The 25,863-nt window shown below is 41.1% G+C and overlaps 1 protein-coding gene across 1 annotated transcript in view; it reads left to right on the forward strand.

Annotated features, from left to right (window-relative positions):
• Positions 1-25,863, forward strand: part of SVEP1 (sushi, von Willebrand factor type A, EGF and pentraxin domain containing 1) — a 143,597-nt gene that overhangs the window by 116,515 nt on the left and 1,219 nt on the right. The window contains exons 39-48 of the mRNA XM_081317032.1: positions 2,335-2,490; positions 3,817-3,880; positions 4,964-5,137; positions 5,255-5,428; positions 5,685-5,858; positions 11,195-11,371; positions 12,042-12,212; positions 18,472-18,567; positions 22,857-22,952; positions 25,692-25,785. Of these exons, the coding sequence (XP_081173158.1) occupies positions 2,335-2,490; positions 3,817-3,880; positions 4,964-5,137; positions 5,255-5,428; positions 5,685-5,858; positions 11,195-11,371; positions 12,042-12,212; positions 18,472-18,567; positions 22,857-22,952; positions 25,692-25,785 (1,376 nt within the window). The remainder of the gene's footprint in view (positions 1-2,334; positions 2,491-3,816; positions 3,881-4,963; positions 5,138-5,254; positions 5,429-5,684; positions 5,859-11,194; positions 11,372-12,041; positions 12,213-18,471; positions 18,568-22,856; positions 22,953-25,691; positions 25,786-25,863) is intronic.

A 25,863-nucleotide genomic window follows, 5' to 3' on the forward strand; every position in this document is an offset into this window, starting at 1 on the left:
ATTCTTTTACGAGATCTTGCAAGATATTTTGAAATGTCTCTTCAGACGGTTAAAAATCAAGAATGCTCAGAAGGTCACATTCCTCTGACTTAAGTAGCAGAGATCGTATTTGCTGTAAAAGAGAAGTGATTTGTTTTGCTTTGGGATAAAGATGGTTAAAATTGTATGGTCCTGCCCTCGGTAATTTTTTTCTTTAATGCATTTTGTCTGTCAACGCATTTCATCCTGCGTAACGATTCTGCAGGCATCAACCCCAAAAAATGATTATCAGGTTTATTATTTAGGATGGGATGACCCAAGCTTCAGAATGTTCAGAATAAAATAGAATGTGATATGATAATGATAACTTTATAATGATAACTTTATTGTCACTTTGAATGTACACCAATCGGCATACATCAAAATGAAATTTCGTTGCATACAGCTCTCAAAGGGTCACCACCTCCGATATATACTCCTCGTTCGTGGCCCGCTCAAATTTCACATTGTCCATTTTAGTCTCTAGGGAGTGAACGATGGCAAACAGGACAGATGGAAATGGGGCTCCATGTGGATTAGCCCTCAAATTTGCTTGTATTCTGACAACCTCGCCTTCTTTCCTTTTTCTGATCCTGACTCTTCCACCTTTTCCTTAAAGAGGCCTTGCTTCTTTTCACCCCTGGAGCACGCTGCTGCCGCCACCAACTCCTCCAAAAGCCTCTCTCTCTTCCTCTGGGCCTGCCGACAGCCTCATCCTCATATAATAATTTAGAAGAAAAACCCACTCCTAGTACTTGCTGCTCGTTCTTTCAATAACCTGATATTTGCAAAGTTTCAAAAAATAATCCAACCCAATAATAACCTCGTGTGAAATAATCTTGTTCTGCTGACACGTATGCTATCCAAATATTCAGAAATCATACTTCCCTTTGTATTAAACTACTCTAGATCTTTGACCCCTGTACATTACTGTGCTGCATATCCACAGTTCCTGAAATACCTCAACGTTCCCATAAATATTCTTGCATGCACCCTTATACAGTTCTGCTTTCTTTCCCTTTTCCAAACCCGTCAGTCCACTTTTAATTGAAGTAACATATAAGCAGTTGGCACCAAACAAATGCTATGCCACATTGCCTGCAGCTGGAGTGCAGATAGCTGGAGTGTGCCGTTTGACATTACAACTAAGTTGTGACATTTAACAACACATATATAATATGTGTTATATTTTCCCTGTCTGCCTAAAGTAGCAAGAGCACCGTGCTTCACAAAGGAAAATAAAAAGTGTTCCCTAATGTTACAAGGAGTTTGTTTTGTTTGTTGTTTTTATTAGTATATTAGGGTTTTCCCCCTGCCTTTATTTTGTACCGGGGGGGGGGGGAAATGCAATGACTCAGCGGTTGAAGATGCTCAGCTTGTCAGCTGGAAAGTTAACAGCCCGGGTTCAAGACCCGGGCGCCATGTGACGAGGTGAGCTCCTGTTCCTTGCCCCAGTTCCTGCCCACCTAGCAGCTCAAAAGCATGCAAATGTGACTGATAAATAGGTACCACTTCAGTGAGAAGGTAACAGTATTCTGGGCACCTCGGCATATAGTCATGCTGATCACATGACTGCGGAAGTGTCTTCGGATAATGCTGGCTCCCTCGGCCGAGAAACAGAAATAAGCCCACCCACCTTAGAATCAGACACAACTGGATAGGAAAACCTTTACCTTTACCTTTTATTTTGTACACGTTGAGGTTCTTAACACTTCCATCTTCTATTTTCTCCTCAGCAACAACTTTAGAAATTGTATTGAGCTAAGAGAGGGACACGGTGGCTCAGTGGGTTAGGACACTGAGCTTGTCGATCAGATGGTCGGCAGTTTGGCGGGTCAAATCCCGAGTGCCGCGTAACAGAGTGAGCGCCCGTTACTCGTCCCAACTTCTGCCAACCTAGCAGTTCGAAAGCACGTAAAAATGCAAGTAGAAAAATAGGGACCACTACGGTGGGAAGGTAACAGCGTTCCGTGCCCCTTTGGCATCTAGTCATGCTGGCCACATGACCATGGAGACGTCCTCGGACAAGCGCTGGCTCTTCGGCTTTGAAACGGAGATGAGCACCGGCCCCTAGAGTCGGAAACGACTAGCACGCATGTGCGGGGGAACCTTTACCTTTACCTTTAAGACAGTATAATTGGGCCAAAATTAGCCAGCTGGTTTTCATGCCTAGGGGAGAATAGAACTTGCGATCTTATGGTTTTTAGTCCAGCATTTTAATCCCTTCGCTAATCAGGCTCTTTTATATATAATTTGACTTGTTTGTAATTATTTTCATTGGTTAACAAAGCCAAAGATACTTTCCCCTTCTTTCAGCATAATGGGACCTGGGTACCATTATTTTCAAATGAGATCTGCGCTCCGGTCTCCTGTAGAAAACCTGAAACTCCAGAATATGGGATTGTGATTGGCAACCAATACAATTACAAAGATACTGTTCTTTATAAATGCAACTTGGGTTATGAATTAGAGGTAAGTCTATGGAATATTTTCTATAGTCTGCTCCTTTGTGTATCATCCATACAATATCACGTTAAGTTTTAGATCGGGAGAAAGTTAATTTATAAACCGTTTCGTTATAATTGTTTTTTGTTAGGACAGCTTCTTCCATTCTTGGGTAGAAAGTCTGAAAATAAAATGCAAATTTACTACAGGATTACGAAGGGTGCCTTTAGGCTTTACTTGCTCCTTGTCTCACTAAAGGAAAAGACCAGGCCCATGTTAAAAAAAATTAAATGCAAAAATTGAGATGCTGTGCACTGCATCAACAGTCAACGTGAATGCATCTCCTTCAGGAGAACAGTGTTTCAAATGCTCAGGCATTGCTTGCTGATGTTCAGAAGTTGGGGGAAAGAGAGACACAAGAACGTGCTTAGCCTTGATCATAAAATATAGGAGTAAGGTATTTCCGGATTTTGGTCATTCCTTAATTTTCGTGGATTTGTTTCATTAAATAAAATCATAGCGCATCCTAAAGGGAGCAAAATAGAGATTATATGACTAGTAAACCCAGGATTCATGGATGCTAGTCGGGGAAGGATCCATTTTTTAACCAAAAAAGCAACAACCTAGTGTTACTTTCCTGTTGCATACTTGTCTGAAGGGTGTTAAGTGAGTATTATTGCATAGAATTCTACCAATTAATTAATTCTGCCAAAGCAGCTTTTGCATGAAGGCTTTTCAAGTATCAGCAGTGGTAGTTATCAAATTCTTAGCATTTAAACATTTACTTCTAAAAATTAAAACGTGTTGTTTAAAAATAGCATACTAAAAATAGGAAAGAGTTGCATTTCATTTGGAAATTTGTCACATAAACCTGTGGTCATCCAGCCCTTTTTTCAATAAAAGAAATTAAGAAAATACCATAGGAAGAATGAAGATCAGGTTTATCTTTTTTTAAAAATTATTGTTGCAGCATGGTGGGGGGGGATTTAAAAGCGAAAACAAAAGTAATATAGCAATGGAGTAGGGACATTGTTTTCTGAAAATGAAAAACCCTGCCCCCAATGCTTCAATAAAGCAACAAAGGTTTAGCTTGTATATCCTTTAAATCTGCTTTTTATTTATTATGATGGTGGATTCAGGAGAGAAAAGATCAAGCCTTGCAGAAGCCCAAGTTACTGCTGTATAATACCTAGGAGAAAAATGGACATTCTGTTATCAAATGTTAGCTACTTGTCTTTATTAAATCATGCAGAACTGTAAAGCAAAGGCATATCTGTTTTTTTAAGATTGTGAGAGTATGACAATATGATGGATATATCATGGTGTTTTCTGAACCATTCTCTTGTCTGATAGGGTGATGCAGAACATATCTGTCAAGGAAATAAATTATGGAGTGGAGTAACACCAGTATGTAAAAGTAAGCGTTGCATTCATTTATTTCCCCTCAGGCTTAGCTTGAATATGATTTAAAGAAAGATAGAAAGACATTCTGTATTTGCTGATTTTGCCTGGGGAAGCTGAACAGTGTTTAACAATATTTAAAATATCACTCATTTGTATGAGAATAATGTTGTAATAATAATGCTAGACAGATAAAAATGCCAAATCCAGTCTAAACATCTGGCTCACTGTGCAATGATCTCTAATAATAATAATAATAATGGAAGAGAAAGAATTGGAGATAAATCACAAAATACAAACACCTGCAGATAGAAGTGGCAAAGTTTTTGCCTGTGGCAAATAGCACTTAGACTTATATACTGCTTCATAGTGCTTTACAGCCCTCTCTAAGAGGTTTACAGAGTCAGCATATTTCCCTCATCAATCTGGGTGCTTGTTTTACCAACCTTGGAAGGATGGAAAGCTGAGTCAACCTTGAACAGGTCAGGATCAAACTCCAGACTGTGGACAGAGTTTGCCTGCAATATTGCACTCTAACCACTGCGCCACTAGGAAAACAAAATTAGCACCAATAGGTACTATTGAACAAAGAGGGTACATTTGGAACTCATTATATTGAGTTCGATATACCTATGGAATCCACTATATAGATTGCTTATGATTTTAGTAATTACAGGTAGTCCTCACTTAACAACTGCCCCGTTCAAATTTACAACAGCATCGACAAATTTGATTGAGATTAGTGTATCTCACAACCATTATCTGTTCATGATGATCACAGTGACCTGTGCTCGTGTGATTGCAATTTGCAGGCTTCACAGCTAGCTTCCAATTAGCAGAATCAATGGAGAAAATGGCACTGAAAGTGTAAGCTGAGATTACGTCTTGCTTAATGAATTGGAATGACTCACTTAACAACCAAATGGGAAGTGATACTGTGAGTCCCATCGCAGTCACATGGTATCACTTAGCAATAGAATTGCAGGTCTCAATTGTGTTTGTTAAGGGAGGACTACTTGTAAATGTCTGCAAACCCTTTCAGATGAATCGGTCACAGTCCCACTCTTGCCAGCAAAATAATCTATGTGTTCACCTTCAGAAATATCCTGTGGTTCCCCTGATCCAATAGATAATGGATCTGTTGTTGGCCAAGACTTTTTACTTGGAGATGAAGTTTTCTACAGTTGTAATCAGGGATATGAGTTACAGGGCCCAACTCGAAGGATCTGTCATGTTAACAAGAAGTGGACGCCGCTCACTCCGACATGTGTGAGTAAGTAAAAGTCCATGCGCATTGGCAAAAAAAATCATCTCCTAAACATACAGCCAAGGAAGAAATAGAATAAGTAATAAATTTCAGAAGTAAGGATTCTTCTTCTTTTTTTTTTAGGCATAAGATGTGAAGCCCCTCCAACAGTAGCAAATGCATTTTCCGTAGCCACAGAAAATACGTACAGAAGTAATGTATCTTTTGTATGCAATTTTGGGTATCACTTACGTGGACCTGAGAACATCACCTGCTTGGCCAACGGCTCCTGGAGTCAACCCCTTCCAACATGTGAAGGTGATTGTGGGGTTTTGTTTGTGGGGCTTGTGGTTCTCCTAGATTTTTTGTGTCTGGAATTTATGCTGAGCCAATTTGCTAAATTTAGTACCCCGACACTTATGTGTGTTGTAATGCTCCAGAATTCCATTTCAATAGTAATTGTAGGTCTTTGAACCCTTTTTAAACAATGTAGATTCATCCAGAAAGTTCTCTGATTATTATTAAGTGATTGAACAGAGAAGAGATATCTTAACTATCAAACCCCACTTTTTAGAAACCAGATGTGAAGATCCAGAATTGATTGAGAATGGAAATGTTGTCTCTGAAAATAATACAGTTGGTAGCAGAACTGCATATTACTGCAATAGGGGTTATACTTTGGAAGGCGAACCTATTGCAGAATGCACAGAAGGCGGAGCATGGAGCCACCCAACACCCTTATGCAAACGTATGTTACTTTTTAATAATAGACAGTAGTCTTTACTTTAAAACTGAGATCTGGATATTATTTTCCCCCAAAAATGTTCAAATTCATGAGATAGACCTGTTTGAATTTAACAAGTTGGGAAAGCAGCCTCTGGAATATATATTTTGTTATAACCATTATTTTTTTTTACTGAAGTTTTTAATAATTATACAAGTAGTCCTTGAGTTAAAACAGTAATGGACCATTCACATGACCTTGATTCGTCTTTTGTATTCCCATTTTGGTAATCTCGGTATTATTCTCTTCCACACCTCCAAACATAATGAACATAATGTTCAGATAAAAGATTTTAAGGGTTTTTTTCCTCATAATCTTTGAAACGTTTATATGTTTAAACTTTTATCTGTATCCTTCCTGCAATATAATTTATTAATATCTCAGTCCAGTTATCAACAACTATTTTAAGATTAGAAAATGTTATAGCTGGCTTAGCCATTTTTAACTCTTTTCTACCTAATGCTTTATCTCCCCCTAGTGTCCATTTGCAACCTTCATCAAACCTCAATTCCATGGATTTAGTTCATTTGAATCATGTCCCACTAAGTATATTATTTAATTCTATACTTGTTTTTACAAATCTTACAGCAAAAATAATTAAATGTTCCAAGTCTCTCTCATCACCCAGTCCATTTAAAACTTTCTTAAATCAAACTCCTAAGTTGGTTCTCTCCTTGATTAGTTTCCAAAAAAATGGATGGAAACTAATCAAGGGGAGAAGCAACCTAGAACTAAGGAGAAATTTCCTGACAGAACATTTAATCAATGAAATGACTTGCCTCCAGAAGTTGTGGTACTCCACCAGTGGAGGTTTTTAAGAAGAGATTGGACAGCCATTTGTCTGAAATGGTATAATGTTTCCTGCTTGAGTAGGGGGTTGGACTAGAGCAGGGATCCCCAAGCCCGGGGCATGGCCTGCTACCGGGCTGCAGCCCATTGGGAACTCGGCTGCACAAGTGATGGGTGAATGCACAAAGCCTCATTTGCACATGCGCAGAATTACACCGAGCGCACAAACCCATCGCCACCCCCACTACTACCGTGCAACCACCACTAGTCCATGAAGCGAAAAGGGTGGGGACCACTGGATTAGATGACTTCCAAGGTCCCTTTCTGCCAATTACATATTATTTTTAAATGATTAAGCCTTTGTTTAAAATTTCTGAAACCCAAAGAAGAACATAAAATTCACCAGGTGTCGTATTCAGCTCACTGTTTAAAGGTCTCTAATATCCATAAACGGATTACACTGAATATTTCCAAATGTGATTAAAAATGATGTTGACTGGCCTCATGTCCTTATTAAAGATGCCAGTGTTCTGGCAAAGATATCAACTCCGTGGTGCTCAATCCCCCACAGGAGACCATGAAACAATGGTCTCCATGCAAGGAACTGCCATTCAGAGCAATTGTAGGAGATTTCCCATTCTGTCCTCCTCCAGAGAGTTTCTAAGGATCGGTCTACTCATTAGTCACAGCAGTTATCATCTCTGCTTGTTCAAGGAGATATCCTCAGTCACCAAGACTCACAGCGGAAGTTGTAATATAACTATCAATTCTTTAGAAGACTATCACTTGTAAAGGAATTGTCATTTCTGTTTCTGTAGAAGGCCATACTGATTGGCCATAGAATTATTGTCTACAGTGTACATCTATTTAAAATTTTCAACCATATTTCTGTAATATTTATTTCATTTTTGAATGTTTTCTATATAACATTTGCTATGTTGTTGTTAGCTGCAAAGTTGTATCCGACCCATTGCAAGCCCATGGACAACATTCCTCCAGGCCTTCCTGTCCTCTACCATCTTCTGGAGTCCATTTAGGCTCACACCTACTGCTTCAGTGACTCCAGCCAGCCACCTCATTCTCCGTCGTCCCCTTCTTCTCTTGCCCTCAGCCTTTCCCAGCATTAGGCTCTTCTCCAGTGAGTCCTTCCTTCTCATTAGGGGGCCAAAGTATTTGAGTTTCAACTTCAGGATCTGGCCTTCTAAAGAGCAGTCAGGGTTGATCTCCTCTAGGACTGACCAGTTTGATCGCCTTGCAGTCCAAGGGACTCGCAATAGTCTTCTCCAGCACCATAGTTCAAAGGCCTTAATTCTTTGGCGCTCAGCCTTTCTTATGGTCCAACTTTCACAGCCATACATTGCAACTGGGAAGACCATAGCCTTGACTATACGCACTTTTGTTGGCAGGGTGATGTCTCTGTTATAGATGTCTCTATAACATTTGCTATAAATATCTTAATTGACCTCAAGGTGGCAGCAAAGATACACTGAGCCAGATTGTACAGCCCAAGCAAGCTATGATGTAATTTTTATCCTGTAAGACAAATTGCAACATTTCAACATTTAAAAACAATATTAGGGGAGGAAATGGAAATAATTTTTACCCAATATTTTTAATCAAAAATTGAGCCTTTGAGGTCTGTTCAGAAACCTCAGATGTGTTGGTGCATGCATCTAATCACATTTGTGACTTTGGTGGCATACAGACATCAATAAGGCAAACCAACAGCATTAAAAAACACGCCTTTAAATAATCATTTAAAAGATCTGGGTAAAAAATGTCTGAGCTCCATTTGTGAACTAAAACAATTTTTCAGTTAGAACAACAGGAACATTATCTCACTGATCTTCTTGGCATCCTACATTCTCGAGAGACTATGGCAAGGGTGTCAAACTCAATTTCATTGAGAGCCGCATCAGCATTGCGGTTGCCCTCAGGGGGCCGGGTGGGTGTGGCCTGGGTGGGTGTGGCCTACTGGGTGGGCGTGGCTAAAGTGGATATGGCCTACTGGGTGGGCATGGCCAGCTCTACATCGTTCACGTCAAGGGTGCCTATGGGGGCCTGGGCAGGAGTGGGACAGATCTGAGGGTCTCTGGCAGGAGGAGGGTCTCTGGGCCAGGGCCAAGGCAGTGGGGGCCGTTCCCTCACTGTTTCCAGGATGGCTTCGCGGGCCGCATGAAACCACTTTGCAGGCCGGATCCGGCCCCCAGGCCTTGTGTTTGACATGTCTGGACTATGGTAATCGTGCTCTGGAAAGAGGTCCTAAAGCAGCATCTGGTATGGCTAAAAAGGCCAATTTGAGAGTGGCAATCCCTTCCACACTGAGGGCAGGTACAGTCTGTCCCCTGTCCAGCCCCCAAATTTCATGGTTCCGGGACTGCCTCTTTGCCTTTACCACAGGACATGAAGGATGCAAATATCGTCACACTGTATAAGAACAAAGGCGACAGGTGACTGTAACAACTACCGTGGCATCTCTCTCTCTTCTTAGTGTACCTCACTGATACTAGTGGGTGGGGACTCAGGCACTCTTCTCTGTGATCAAATACCATTTGAATTGCTGGAATTAAATATCAAGCCCTGAACAGTTCACAGTCTCTAAGTATTTGAAAAATGAATGTGTGTTTTGATTATCTTTGGAGGTTTTTTTTCTGGTGCTTCTGCCTTATGTAAGACAAGTAATAAATCTATTGTGGAGCTTCTCAGTGCTTTTATTCCATTTATGGAATCCCTCCTCCAGTTAATTAATTAATTGGCTTGATTTGTATGGAGCCATAATTTTCAAGGACTCTCAGTGGTCAACAATAGTGTTTAAAAATCCAATACGTATAGAGCAATAAGAATTTGAAAATGCCTTCCCCCCAAATATTTTTCAAGAAAGCCCCATTTTGAGTAACTTCTGGAAAGACAAGAAATAAGAATACAGCAAAGAAAAAGGCAAAATATATAAATAAGTGACTTTCCCCTTCATCATAACAAATATAAACAATTTTAGTACCGTATCAACTTCTCTTAAAATATAGCCAATGATCTCTTCCTACCATATCCCTTACCTCGTCTATAAACAAATCCATAAAGCCTAATCATTTTAGTCCTGATGTCAGCAAAATTCCATAAAGTGTTAACAGAAATAACAGCATATCTCTTTTAACATTGATCAAGTAAAATAAGTTTATATTCCTTCCTTTTACTTCAAACAATCATGATCTTTAGACCCGTCAAATAAAGTGCTAGAACTTAAATTTCTTTTCAATTTTTCTTTGTTCCTTCTCACAAAATTCTCAGAAACTTTAATGAACCTGTTTTCTAAACACAATATTAAAAAAGTTTCCAGGTCACTCTCTTGGTATGTTATTTGTATATCCCTTTTAAGAGATCAGCCCGTTTCTTTTGTATGTCCAGTGTAACATCTGTCTCCATGTCATTTTTGCAGCCTATCATTTTTAAATCCACTTTCAGATCAGTCTCAATTATGTCAACTAAAACGTGTTCTTCTTCCATAGCATCTTTTACACATAGTTTTTCTGTAGAGGCATATACTCTTAAAACTAACTTACGGGGCCATTGTTGAAAAACATTTTAACATTCTTCACCATGTCCAATGTTAAAATATTTGCTCCATTCTGTATTCATAAGTCAAGTTCTTTAATTGTAATTTTTAATTGTTTATAGTTTTTTTCTAGGGTCCATTTTTTTTAGTCTTGTCTTATTGTGTGTTTTATAAAAGAATTTAAAAAAAAACATTTTCCCACAGGAAGGATTATTTATAATGAATTCCAAAATTTCAAATTTATCAGGAACCCTAATCCATTTGTAACTTTCTAAAATCAACGTTCTGATCGCTTTTAACTGAAGTTTTTGCCTTGAAGAAAGATACAGGGCGAAGCATGGAGATGTGGTCAATCGTGATATCGATTACCAGCTAGTACTGCCTGCAAGGTCATGGCTGCATTGGCAGTGATGGCTATGGCTGGCAGCACCTGAAATGAAGAGAGTTATTGCACTGTTTCCTGACCTATTCCCACCAGCACAATAATAAAACAGTAAAAGGTGCATCCGTGTACATTGTGCAATTCTTTAGTGGTGGAAGCATCAGAAAAACTTTAATGCACACTTCCTAATAATTAACAGCAGAATTCCAGGCAGGATTATCTCAAGGTTTTTCCTCCACCTTTGTGTAACCCTTCAAGCCACTTTTCTCTAGAAACATAAAAAGGACCATATTTCCCTATATTTTCCATCACATGATAAAAAGCAGCAGAAGGAATCTTCAGTAGAAAAACAATAAAGAAGCAAATGGTTAATATATTTTTTTTCTGATGGAAGTTTACAGTCTTTTTTTTCTGATAAGGAAAGGCGGGGGGGGGGGAATTGTGTACAATGAATAATGAGTAAGTTTCCCAGAAGTAAGGGAAGGAATGGAAATTTGTAAGTAAATAAGGACAATCAAAATGTACTTTGGTAATTTTTAAAAAAATCTTATCTTTTCCCCCTTTCTTTGCTTTAAACAGCAAATCCGTGCCCTGTACCTATGATAATCCCAGAAAATGCCATCCTCTCAGAAACAACATTTTATGTTGGGCAAAAGGTATATATTAAATGCAGAGAAGGCTATCAACTTCAGGGACAATCTGTGATTAGTTGTAATCCTGATGAGGTCTGGACTTCAACTAGAGCCAAGTGTGAGAGTAAGTAGTGAATGAAAAACGGCTTTCATTTTGCTTTTTTTGTTTAAAATCTTTTTGTGTGTGTCATCTGACACTTCAGGAAAGCTATGAAACAAAACTAAGAAATATAGATTTTGCAAGTGGACGCATATTCATTCCGACGTATTCAAATGCAACTTTCATACATGAAAAGGTACTACATTGCTAAATAAATTCAAGAAAAGCCTGGGTAGCCATCAGTTGGAGATACCTTAAAATGGACAGCCTTTAGGCCAACAAGAAAAGTCCTTGAGGACAAGAGGGCAGTCCTTCAGCTACAATTGCTCAAACATATCAGATGTCATTGCTGCTGCTATAATCTTTCCTCACAAATTCTTGGCATGAAACAATTAATACAGCTATTCCTCTTTTTTCTGATCGTGGGATTTTTTCCCCCTTTTCTTGGAGCTGAATGGTATAATATTTAAGGAGATAATAAAATCTTCCCTTGCTCCAATATACCAGCTGATATTAGAGAAGATTACGGACAGCCATGCTTATATATCTAGAATGTTGGAATCTATCTGCATCTTTCTGGAATTCAGAGAGATTTCCAAAGTTCAGCATTGCAATTATTTATTGTCTCTAACTCTGTGATGTCGGGTTGTAAGGCAGCTTACTATTACAAATTCTTCGTTGCCATTTTATTAAGGGATCTCCTGTGGGCCACCTGCTCATGTAGAACATGCTTTGATACGTGGAACATTTTATCAATATGGAGATATGGTGACCTACTCGTGCTACAGTGGATACATGCTAGAGGGCCCCCTTCGAAGTGTCTGTTTAGAGAATGGAACCTGGACAGGGCCACCAGCTTGCAAAGGTAAATTTGCAATTTCAACAACTATGCAAGGGCAGTTTTCCTTACAAGAGCTACTGGGCTAATAGTATCCTCCAAAGACCATTTTCCAGAAATTTGCCAAAGTTGGCATTCAGGGTGAAATAAATGGCACATATCACTATGTTTTTGTTTTTTTTTTGTGTCCTGAACCATAATGAGCCATCTGCCAGGAAGTAATATTTATTTTAAACTCTTGTGTATGTTCATGTGTTTCTATTCCTTCGAAACATATCTATATTATTGTGTGCCATTATTATTGTTAGTTATTCTTGAGGGAAGGCCAAATTCTAGTAAACCTATTAAAGAAAAACTAGACAAACAGACAGACAATAGAGACAGCGACAGAGAGACAGGCAGACAGATTAAATGTGAGCTCAGGATTAAAACTCTGTTTACATACCAACATCTCATTAAGCACAACCTCCAATCTGATGGGGCACTAATGTACTAGTATATTGCTCCACTTCTGCTTTCTATAATTAGTTGGGAGTAACAACATACAGCAAGATGAAGCCACTTGCAATCTTCAGATAGATATTATAAGGAAGAGCTTATAATATAATATAAAATCTTATAATATATAAAAGTTTAAAACATTTGACAATTCTGACCCAGTTTTAAGACGTTTTGGGGAACTGCCATAATATCCCTGTTTCTTGTTGTCACAAATGTTTTGCATTTAGGAGCGCTTGTCTAAACTGAACTTTGTTCTCCAAATCTGTACCTTTCCTTTGCTTCCCATTTTGAATATTGGTTGGTATTTTACTTCTACGCCTAAGGAATTATAGATTCAGGGCAAAGAGATGCAACATTGCTTTTTAGCAGCCAAAGAGACAACTGAAGAAGAAATTTGCATTACTCTTAAAGACTAACAAATGCACTGCAATATGAATTTTGTGAACTGAACCCCCTTCATAAGATACACTTAAGCTTATAATTTTTTACCCCTAATAAATGTTTAGACTTTAATATGCTACAACAGTGATGGCAAACCTTTTAGAGACTGAGTGCCCAAAAACCACAATGCCCCCTGGCCCGCCCCCGCTCTGCTCCTGCTCCCACCTCACCCACCCTCAGGGCCACCCTCCGCCTCCACAGCCCGTCGCAGCAGATCACCCAGGCAGCCTTGCAGTGCCATGGTGGCCACGCTCTCCACCCATGCCCCACAGCATCTGTGCACAACGGGGCGCAAGGGCGGAGTCTCATCCCTGCTATCTAGCTTGGCTGCGCTGGTCCACGCAGGCCGCACCCAGGGGCGACTTTCCTCCGTGGGGGCTGCTGGTGAGGAGGGGGCTGCGGAGGGAGGCAGGGTTGGGGCAACAGCACGCATGCCCACACAGAGGGCTCCAAGTGCCGCCTCTGGCACGTGTGCCATAGGTTCGCCACCACTGTGCTACAAGATTCACAATTGTGTTTGGGATAATAAACAGAACCAGCAGCCAGGGATTTAGCAGACTGCTAGATGTGACTTTGAGTGTACAGCTAGTCACAGTCTTCATCCCTTGCTGTGGAACTGTCCCTTCCCAGTTTTTTCAGCCGGAAAGTAAGCAGTTTGCAATGGTGGCAAATATCTGTAGCTCGGGTGTAGGATGAGGGTGAAGGTTTGTTCTCCAAGCTTGTGGGTTGGTTTCTGAACATCGAAATGTTCAGAAACCAGGCTAGGTAACATCTTCAGCAGAGTTTAGGGCAGGGGTAGGCAACCTCGGCTCTTTTATGACTCATGGACTTCAACTCCCAGAATTCCTGAGTCAGCTATGCTGACTCAGGAATTCTGGGAGTTGAAGTCCATGAGTCTTAAAAGAGCCGAGGTTGCCTACCCCTGGTTTAGGGGATGTCAGTGTTTTTCTGTTTAAGCAGTTTGTTTGCAGGTGTCTTTTCTGACCCAACGAAAGGGAAATCTGTCAATCACTGCTTGTCTTTCAACAGTGGTTTTTCTAGCCCATAACTATGACTGCCTACCGCATTCTGTACTTATTAACGCTGTGCACACCTCCAAGATGTTTCAGGGGAAGAGCCCAGTAGTTATCTGCTTTCTTTGCAACATTTTCAAGTGGTATCTATGAGCTTAAAAAAAGATACTGCTGCTTTTAAGAAGCCTACTCTGAATGTAACTCTTAAAATAACAGCATCTTTTTCCCAGAACCCTGGAAAGGTAACCCTGGGTTGCCTTAATGAACAGTAGAGAAAAACTGATCATGTGAGGTCCGAGCAATTTGGGAAGTAGGTATAGTCCATATTTAGCACCCACAACGTGCAGGTTTCAGTTTTATTGCAGAAAGAAGAAATATTCTTACTTTTTGTTTTCAGAAAATGTTGGTAGATTTTGGTAGACCAAACAGTTTGTGGCAAAAGAACCTAGGGCAGGAGGAGTGCAAACGACAGAACATGCTGGTGCAGTATTGTCCTACAAGTATCGTGATTTACATACTCGTATCAAATGTCAGGATATAAATAATACTATATGCATAATAGTATGACTATATGTAGGTCATTTTGACCTCATCTTGGTGTGCTGCGCGTGCCACTGTCCACAGTCTCTACAATTTCCTCTTGGATGAAAAACATTCCATTCAATTTAAAATCAATAGGACTTAGTTTCCAAATAATATTGAATATGTAATTAATCTATTCCCAAATAGAATAGGATTATGCAGTGACAACAGCAATATAAATGTGAAGTCTTTTTATTGTCACAACACTACTTGTGCAGTGTCTTCAGGTGTCTCATGGATTATTTATCACTAGCAAACACCACATAATGAGCAAAAAAAGATTATATTTAAATAACAACTATTTGTATTCATTCTCATCTTCCTGTCTCAAAGCGGGTGACAGAAAAGGGTAGAAGTAGCAGAAATGGCCTATATTTTCCCGATTGATGTCATAATGGACTTCTCCTTACTCATTTTTAAACATGTGTTATAAATAATGTGGGCTTATTGACTAACAAAAGACTTCCAGCATTCTGCTTTGAAGGGCCTACATCAGAGGCAGCATGAAAGCAGATCATGTAAATCTTTTGTATGAGCAATATTAGCAGATGTCCTGGGTTTGCAAAACTAATACGCTCTCAACCAATTACAGATATATATCACTAAAGGGTATTATATAATTATAAGCATACATTTTGTTTTTATGCCTTGTAATCCAGAACTGTTTCTCAGTAAACAATGTACCAGATTCAGGCTTCTGTTCATCCTATTATAGAATTTGCCCAGTAGACCCACAATTAGATATTTTCCACACAAACAATCACCTTCTTGGCTACATGAGATAACTTAACATGGAGCCCAGATGACTCCCAGCTGGCAAAAAAGAGCTTGTGGGCAGCACAGGATGGGTGCGGAGATACCTGTAAAAGGGTTACAGGTGCAAGCTTATTACCAGAAGCATTTCTATTGTGGATAGGATATTTTGGGAGAAGGGCAAGGGGCAGTCAATTCCTTAGATTCTCACAAGTGGCTGTAATTTTTCCACATCCAGAATAATAATAGACATTTTAAAAAAAAAATTGTTTGGCCAGCACTACAAGTAATCCTCGACTTACAATCAAGTCGTTTAACAACTGTTTGCAGTCACAACGGCCTTGGAATAGGTGTATTACATCCTATAAAGCACTTCTAGCCCTTGTAAAAGGTCCCCAGTTACATTTTGGGCGCTTGGAAACATGTTCGCATTTATGACTGGTTGCCAGAGGCCTTGAGGTCACGCGATCGCCATTTGCAATCTTCTCTGTTGACTCTCCCAGAAAGTCAGTGAGGAACCCAGCAAAGGAAGGTTGAGAGTGAATGGGACATTGGATTTGAGGCCTGTTCCCTCCGTGCCATGGGATTTTCCCTCCTCTCTGTACAGGAAGGAGAAATCTCCCTGTGGTTTTGGAGGAATGGACCACAAATATGGCAAAAGCACTGAAGGGAGCACCAGGCTTCCGAAAGGCTCAGATTGCTGGTGTTCACTAGGGCAGTGCTTCTCAAGCTTGACAACTTGAAGATGGGTGGACTTCAACTCCCAGAATTCACCAGCCAGTATAGTCCACCCGTCTTCAAATCACCAAGCTTGAGAAACACTGCACGAGGATTTTTGCCTTGCCCTTCAGAACCTTTCTGAGATTTCGGTGGGAAGAGGAAAAATAAGATTGTTTTTCCCAACAGCCCGCTTAGTGACTTTGAATGGTTGCTTAAAACTCTTAACTCAGAGAGCCTTGATTGTCGTTATTGAGTGAAACAGTCATGTGGCATTTCACTCAGTGACTGAGATTCCAGGCTTAGTTGTGGTTATAAGTGGAGGGCTATTTACAGCAGGGCTTTAGGCATAATGAGCAAATTGTGACTTCAGTCGACAATTAGGCTTATTCGTTTTCTCGCAAAAATCCTCTATCCTATTAGGTAATTCAGTTTCTACATGAAGAGCAAAAGAACTTTTTTTTCCAGAAATGTGTTTCATCTTCACACACTATAAAAACAATGACTACTTCACCTATTAGAGGTCACTAAACTGCATAATTACAATTTAGCAAATTTCCGGTTGCTCTGGGTTCTAAAAGTTCACCCTCAAACGGCATCCTCATTTTGGCACAAACATATACCAGTGCAGGCAGTCCTTGCTTAGCAACTGCCTCATTTAGCGATCATTCGCAGTGGTGAAAAAGTGACCTTACTGCCAGTCCTTGCATTTACAACCTCCACAGGTGTATAAATCATAGGGAAGCGGAAATAAGATTGTATGCCCGGTTGCTGTTTCACTTAGTGACCACTTCACTTAACGACTTGAGTTGCCTGTTGGGATTGCTCAGTGATGACAGCCTGTAAACACTGGGGGTTTTTTATGCGATGATGATGATGTTGCCTTGTCTCATCATCCTCAGCCCAAAGCTGAAGCAATATTTCAACTATTCCAGTTTTAAAATGGACGTAATTTTGTGATGTGGTCAGGGATTAGGATCTGGCCAACCCTTATAGGCCACTTGAGGCTGCTACAGACATGGCCTCTCTGACCACTAGGCTGTCCGCTGGGGCCATTTTACCTCAGGCTGAAGGAAACATTAGAAATTGGCTTCTGCAAGGACATCTGTTCTCATAAAGCCAGGCTGATGCTTGTCAGTTCTTAACGTAATCTATCTATGAGAGTTTTTTCAATATAGTAAAATTTTACAAAAAAAGAGATCAAAAATAACAGAAACAGAAAACAAGAAGGCGGGGGAGGAAGCAAAATTATGCCTTCCGCAGAGTAATTGCCATCTTAATATTTTCCCCATCTTTATCCCTTCTCAAATCCTAAAATCAACAACTGAATCTTTTTTTTTTCTTTTTTCTTTAACGGAAAGGCCATTTAAGGTTTTCAGTTTTTTTTAAAAAAAAATCTTTTTTCTCTGATCAAACTGATCAGCTTTGCAGTTTCTAATTTTATAATCCAACTTTGATTGCTCTTCCAATTATTGCATATAGTACAATAATCTTGCCTTACTTAACATATACAGGGCTTAGTGCTTTTTTTTTTTGAAGGAACAACCACCTATATTTCAAAAATAGCCCTGTGCTGCATAGAATAGAGTTCCCCAACCTTTCTGGCTTTGCGAACCAGCCTGGGGGAGGGAGGGGATGGTACTCTATGAGCAGCAGGCAAGTGCGTGGGCGCAAACCTCCAAACCAAAGCGTGCGCGCACACACGCCTGTCGCTCAAGCAGGGATGCATGTGTGCCACTTCGGCCCAGTTCCAAACAGCTCAAGGCCCAGTAGTGGGCCGCAGCCCAGGGGTTGGGGACCTCTGGCATAGAACATTAGTTTACACCACGGGTGTCAAACTCGCCACGTCACGTGACGTGTCGCAATGTATCGCAACTTTTTTTGCATTGCTGGAGATGGGGTGGGCACGGCCTCTCCACGATGCAACTGGCCCACGGGCCGGCAGTTTGACACCCCTGGTTTACACTGAGAAATGAGAAGTGACTGGTTAAAACTGCAGAGGTCCAGACAAAGAGTAGATCGTAGCAAAGAGACATAGTAAACTCTTCTTTGCCACTGTCCAGATTTTTTTCACTCCAAATCTGGTAGCCATAATCACATAGCTGAAGTAACATTAACTGAGGGATTTTTGCCTAGTAATTCTAATGCATTGTATACCAGACGCTTTCCTTTTAATCAATAAATGCTTGCATTTTCTTCCCTTATCAGCTTACTAGTGTTTACTTTTCTGAGGAATAATTTTGGTTTTGTAATGTCCTGTTCTGACTTGCCCTTTCTAGCCGTTTGCCGGTTCCCGTGTCAGAATGGTGGCGTTTGTGAGAGGCCAAACGTTTGTTCCTGTCTTGAGGGTTGGATGGGACGCCTCTGCGAAGAGCGTACGTACCTCCCATCTAACAATATTATATTCATTTTCATAATTGTTCTTTTGGGTGACATTTTTGCAGCTTCTTACAATTCTCAATCGTTAGGCTGAGGAAAGTTTTCTTCTACACATTTGGGATTCTGGACCCTGCTTTTCCATGCCGTGGAAATAGATGCCATGCTAGTGGTGTGCCAAATTATTCAATAAAAATTATTTTGGTCATTAAGACCAATAGAAGCTTGATTTTGCTTAGTAGGTATATGATGAGATTGGAATGCCAACAATCTCAAGGAAGAATCAGTAATTATTAACTACTATTTTGTAGGTTTCCAGCCTTAATCAGCTGCTCACTTTCATGCTATTTAGTGAGGAGAGGCAAATAAGAGAGAAAGGTACATGGCTTGTCCAATTTCCTTTGGTCTCATTATCGCCTGTCATACATCTTCCACGTATTAAGGAAAATGGTGTGAAAATTATCTTTTCTCTACAAGTTTAGGTCATATACCTTGGCTGTGTTTGATTGTATTTTAAATCTTGAATATAATAGATGCATTTTGGACATGTTCCTGTTGCATGAATAGGAACACCTGAACAGGGATTCATAACCACCAAAACATGTGCTTCACTATTTTAGTTAGGAATTTTGTTTGGGGAAAGGAATAATACAGGTCTGCTTGAGAACCTCTGAAGCAACCTTACAGTTTTAAGCTAGATAGGTCTAGTAAAAACAAGCAGAAGAAGCTAGGGCAAGCCTCTTTCCTATTTTGGCTACAAATATTGCATGTAATAACTAAGAATCAAACTCGACTCTGAAGATTTTTTGAATTTGGAGGCCTTTTAAGTGAAATAGAGCCAATCCTGCTGGCATTCCTGCAACAGCCTGTTCAGTTATCCTCTGTTGAATGTCTATGGAAGATTATCAGTCATTCAGGTCACAGCTGTCTCAAAGTTGCCTTTTCCAAAGGCAACTGGACTGGTGTTTTTTTTTTCTTTGAGAAAGAAGAAGATTCACTTCTCATCCAAGAAGCTGTTATTCTGGGGCCACTGCTGAATTTTACTCTACTGATGCGAAGCTAGGAATCTCTAAGATGCATGTGAAGCAACAGTGAAACAATGATGGGTCCAGGCACAGTGTTTAAGAAATGCTGCTGTGTAAACCTGTTTCACAATGGTGCATAAACTGTGGTAACATAACATGTGCTGCTCCAGAAATATGCATATACACATGACCAGGCTGCAAATATCCAAAAGGCCACTAAGTGGCAGCAGAGATACTGAAAAAAATCCTTCTTTACTGTTGTCTATGGAGATTCTCAGTTATCTAGCTCATGGTTGCCGCAAAGGTGCTTTTTCAAAAGGCAACTGGACTTTCTTTGTTTTTCCTTTCCGCTTCTGATCCAAGAAGCTTCTTCAGTTCTGACCTCTTTACTATTGTTTGTGGTCATCAGAAATTTGATTTGGAGATGGTATGCAATACGATAGTCCAAAACATACTGTCAAAAACATTCTTCCACCTCCTGCTATGACCATGTTCAACTGAAATAAACAATAACATAAAGATGGAAGGAGCATCTGCTCCACATTATACTCATTTGCTAGTATTTTTATAGCCAAGCTGAACTGATTATACACAAAATGTAGGGGGGGGGGTTGAAAAATGTAAGCCTGAATTTACACTTCAGAGGGAGACCTGCTAGCATGCACTAAAAATTTCAGCTACAAAAAACGAAAATGACATGTTCCTCATTGTTATTTCTTTTTATCACTATCTTTAAGGGTTTTGTTAGTCATATATTAGAAATGCAGTATGTCATGTTGTCTTTTATCCAGAATAATGAAACATCTTATTGGTAGAATTCACTAGAAGGAAAATAGGGTGAACTTTAAGGAAAACATTCTTTATATTAATAGACTTAACTTGAAACTCAAGGTTACTCATGTTAATTAGATTTAGACTATACAAATTTTAAAGCAGACCGCTTTCCAATCACTGTGGTCAGGAACATCTTGGTAATCTTCATTATTAAAGCTTATATGTCCCAGAGTGACAGTATATTGATAAGTAATCTCAAAAGTTGTAGAACTTGATTGAAATGTTTACAAAAGTAGTCATTGTGGTATAGAAAAACCGGAGATTTATTTATAAACTTAGTATCTATTATAGCCAGGCTGTACTTTCTTTCTCACCCACACAATGCACGGAGACGGCATTGGTCGCTCTGGTGAATGATCTCTGGAGGGCTCGGGACAGGGGATATTCCTCTGTCCTAGTCCTATTAGACCTCTCGGCGGCTTTCGATACCATCGACCATGGTATCTTGCTGCGGCGTCTCAGGGGATTGGGAGTGGGAGGCACGGTTCTTCGGTGGTTCTCCTCCTATCTCCTGGGACGTTCGCAGTCGGTGTTGGCAGGAGGGCAGAGATCGGCCCCGAGGTCTCTCATTTGTGGAGTTCCTCAGGGGTCGGTTCTCTCGCCTCTCCTGTTCAACATCTACATGAAACCGCTGGGTGAGATCATTCGTGGTTTTGGAGTTGGGTATCATCAATATGCCGATGATACCCAACTTTTCTTTTCGACCCCAAACCACCCCAGTGATGCCCTCGCTGTGATGTCCCGTTGCCTGGAGGCGGTTCGGGTCTGGATGGGGAGGAACAGACTTCAGCTCAACCCTGACAAGACTGAGTGGCTGTGCATTCCGGCATCCCGGGACATTCAAGATGTTCCATCTCTTTCTATGGGGGGTGAGCTCTTACCCCCCGTGGATAGGGCTCGCAACTTGGGAGTCCTCCTAGATTCACGGCTTACCCTAGAAGATCATGTAGTGGCCGTGACTAGGGGGGCTTTTGCCCAGGTTCGCCTGGTGCGCCAGTTGCGGCCCTATCTGGACCGGGATGCCCTGTGCACGGTCACTCATGCGCTCGTGACCTCTCGCCTTGACTACTGTAATGCTCTCTACATGGGGCTTCCCTTGAAGACCACTCGGAGGCTCCAACTGGTACAGAATGCGGCCGCGAGAGTTGTCTTGGGAGTTTCCCGGTACTCCCATGTTACACCTTTGCTCCGCGAGCTGCATTGGTTACCAGTTGTCTTCCGGGTGAGGTTCAAGGTCTTAGTTATGATCTTTAAGTCCCTACATGGCATGGGTCCGGGGTACCTCGGGGACCACCTGCTGCCGGCTTCAACTCCCCTCCGCCCTGTGCGTTCCCACAGAGAGGGCCTCCTCAGGGTGCCTCCGGTCAGGGAATGTCGACTGGCGGCCCCCAGGGGGAGAGCCTTCTCTGTGGGTGCCCCGGCTTTGTGGAACCAACTGCCGGTGGAGCTCCGGACGGCATCGGACCTCCGAACTTTCCGTCGTGGTCTGAAGACCCATTTGTTTGAATTGGCCGGTCTGGCCTGATGGGGGAGCTGGGTTTTAAATTGTCATTTTAGATTGCATTATTGTTTTTAATTGGGCACTGATTTAATCTTTGTTTTAACTTTTGTATAGTATTGTATTTTTATTTATATGCCCTGTGAACCGCCCTGAGTCCCCAGGGAGAAGGGCGGTATATAAATTAAATAAAACAAACAAAACAAAACAAACAAAAGCCTCTAATTTATCATTTACAGAAGCAGGATATATTTTGAGTTCCGTTTTTAAGGGCGTTGCTTTAAAAATAGAATGAAGAAGAAATACATTGCTAACAAACAGAAATCCGGGCATTATTCTAATAAAAATGTGATGATTTATGCTTTGAATACTGAGTTTCTGTGAATGTAATTGTCTAAAGGAATACTTCATTGACCGAAATCAAAAGGCCTTTTTTCTCAATTTCTTTTTCTTTTGCGCCACTTGTACCTAAACTCTGTTCTGGAGTGATTAGAAATTGCAAGAATTCTATGAAATTAGACTTACTGTATGGCACACTAACAGTTACACCTTAATAATTAGAAGACAAGTTTGAAGAAAAATTAAATCTGTTTGAAGTGCAAATTGTGAATGTTTTATATACTTAGAATGACGACACAGGGAAGATTACAGTAAATGCTATGAATGGTAACTATGAAAATTGTTGTAGTATCTCAAAGACCAACAAATTTATTATATTTTACAATAAATAGATCAATTTTTAGGACGATAGGAGGCTCTTTGTGATATTTTTAATGAAGACCAACGTGGCTAAGCCTTTGGAAGCCGATTCCGGGGGGGGGGGGGAGGGGCATAATTGTTCCAGTTTTGTGAGAAGTAGAACCAGGGTTGTTTATTTAAATGAAACTTTTTTTCTTGTTCCCATTCCCACACCTTTTTTTTTCTCCTTCAGCCATCTGCATCCTGCATTGTCTGAATGGAGGTCAGTGCGTGGCCCCTTACCAATGTGATTGCCCAACTGGATGGACTGGCTCACGCTGCCATCAGGGTAAGCATATTTAGTTCAGAAATTCCTACAACCTCCCAATAGCACTTTACTACAAAGCAGCTTAACCAGTGAGTTCTGAGGGGGGGGAAAAAAACAGCAAAAAGAACCAGTCATTACAAATAGTCCTCGTTTAGCGATGTTTGCAGTTACAATGATGGCAAAAAAAAACAACCCTTTGCGAACACTCCTCAATTTAAGACCTTTGCAGGCTTGTCAATCAAAGGAAAGCAGAAGTAAGATCAAAAGCACAGCTGTAATTTCACTTAGCAATCATTCGCTTAATGACCAAATTACTGGTCCCAATTGTGGTCTCTGAATGAGGACTACCTTTTTACCGTGTTTCCCTGAAAATAAGACCCGGTCTTTTTTCTTTTCTTTTTTTGCCTCCAAAAGCGGCACCAGGTCTTATTTCCAGGGGGGGCGGTATCTTTTTCATGGTCTCACCTTGCGGCAGTGGCACTGACAGCCCAGCCCAACCAGCCCACTTCTTCTGCAGCTGAAGGAAATGCCTCTGCAGCTGAGAATGGAGCTTCGGTGCATTTTGCTGTCAGAGGCAGCTGAGAACCAAGCTACAGATTGCAGAGCTGCACAGCTGCAGAGGCATTTCTTTTGTCCGCAGAAGAAGTGGGCCGGCGAGGTAAGTGTCAATTCATGACAGGCCTGGCTGCAACAGTAAGCGGGTGCAGGGTGCGTGGGGCAGCTCCACCCACCCACCCACCCCCTCCCTAGGTTGATTTGTAGGCATTCGTCTCACCCAAAAGCTAGGAATTATTTTGGGGGTAAGGCCAGATTGTTGGGGGGAATAAGCTGACTTTGTAATAATGCCGCTTGGGGGGGGCCAAAAGCCCTAATAAGCAGGCATATACATAGAATGAAGGCTACTGCTAAGCTTGTAAGCCGCCCTGAGTCTTCGGAGAAGGGCGGGATATAAATGGGATTAAAAAAAATTAAAAAAAATCAAGCTAGGGCTTATTTTCAGGATAGGTTTTACTTTTGGGGAAATACGGTATCTTTACATGTTTGTTCTGGAAATGCATGTCTTTGCTACCTTTGTATTATTTGGAAGTCTGGAAGAAATAATTATACATTGCTCTGGTTTTCAAACATTACATTACGATTCTTTGAAATCAGTGGTTTAGGAGAAAGTTTTAAGCCTTTCTCTTAATAAGCCCTCTGTGCAAAATGTGATTGTATTCACAAACCACTCACAGGGATATCTCCCTAGCCAAACAGGCCAGGCAACATTCATTTTTCATGTAGGTGCTATTCAGAAATACTCTTTCAGTCCTAACTACCGTTTTTCCCCCAAAATAAGAGCTGGTCTTATATATTTTTGCCTCCAAAAGAGGCACCAGGTCTTATTTTCGCAGGGTGTCTTACATTAGGACCACCGACACCTGTCGCGCTGCCACTTCTGCTGCGGCCGCTTGCTGCCACTTGCATCTGGACGCCATGTGGTGCATTGCGCTGTTGCCGCTGCTCACGGCAGGACACCGCATGGTGCTTCAGGACACTTCTGCTGCTCGTGCAGTGCTTTGGGCTGCTTCTGCTGCTCATACAGCACTTCAGGCCACTTCTGCTGCTCACACGCTTCAGGCCACTTCTCCTGCTCACACGCTTCGGGCCGCTTCTGCTGCTCGCACAGCGGAAACAGCCAGAAGCACCATGTGGCCTCCTGCCGCGAGCAGCAGAAGCAGCCGGAAGTGCTGCACAAGCAGCAGAAGTGGCCCAAAGCGTGTGAGAAGCAGAAGCGGCTCAAGCGCTGTGCGACTTCTTGAAGCTAGCAGCAGAAGCAGCCCAAAGCACCGTGTGGCATGGTGCCGCGAGCAGCAGCAAGGGCACAATGCACCACATGGGGCCCAGCTGCAAGTGGTGGCAAGCGGCCGCAGAAGTCAAACAGCGGCGTGACAGGTGTCGGTGTGGGAGGCCTGGCCTGCCTGTGATGGTCCTATGGTAAGTGGGTGCAGGGCCTGTGGGCCAGCTTCACCCACCCCCACCCTAGCTTGACTTAGTTTTGGGGTAGGGCTTATATTAGCTAAGGCTTACTGTCAGGCTGGGTGTTACCTTCGGACAAAAAAAGGCACTTAATACTGTAGTACAAGGTTGTCACGTAGACACCATTTTACTGCATGTGTAACTTTTTCTAGTTGCAAAGCCAAGTAATACTGTCTGTCAGAAAAATTCCATGCGTGCCCACAATATTTTGCATTCATATTTGAAAGAACATACGTGTTTTTATATTGTTTCTCCGAGATATTTGAAAGGCACATACAAGGGATTTTAAAATGGAACGTTATGAAGAATTAGAATCTTTAAAAAGTGCATAGCTAAGTTCAATTTCTGCAAAGGTAATTTTGTTCAGTAACGACAGTATGACATATTTTTCTATCTTTTTCTTAACATCCTTCATATTCTTCAAGCTTGATTTGCATATGAAAATGCATCTGTACTCTGTTCATCTTGTATGTATCTTCCTTCAAATAAATTGCTTAAATACTTTATGTACTATACAGTGTTTAGTAGTGCCTTTTGCTATTTTGGCTCATTGGGTGAACAGAAAGAGCTATGCTATTTCAGTATTACTAGGTACTACAGTAATATATGTGTGTGTGTGTGCATGTATGTATGTGTGTATGTGTATATACACACACACACACACACACACACACATACAGTAAATGTTGGAGCATAACCTAATTGTGCTAAATGGTAATGCGTCTCTGTGATCTTCCAATGCAGCTGTTTGTCACTCTCCATGCTTAAATGGTGGGAAATGTATACGACCAAACCGATGCCATTGTACTTCACCATGGACTGGACACGACTGCTCAAGGTATACTTGCCATTTTCTTGTGAGATATTTAATCTACCAGGAATTTTTTTTAACTCACATTTTTTTTAAGTCTCTTTC

This window comes from Vipera berus, assembly GCF_964194415.1.
Source record: "Vipera berus genome assembly, chromosome: 2".
In the NCBI taxonomy this organism is placed as follows: domain Eukaryota; kingdom Metazoa; phylum Chordata; class Lepidosauria; order Squamata; family Viperidae; genus Vipera; species Vipera berus.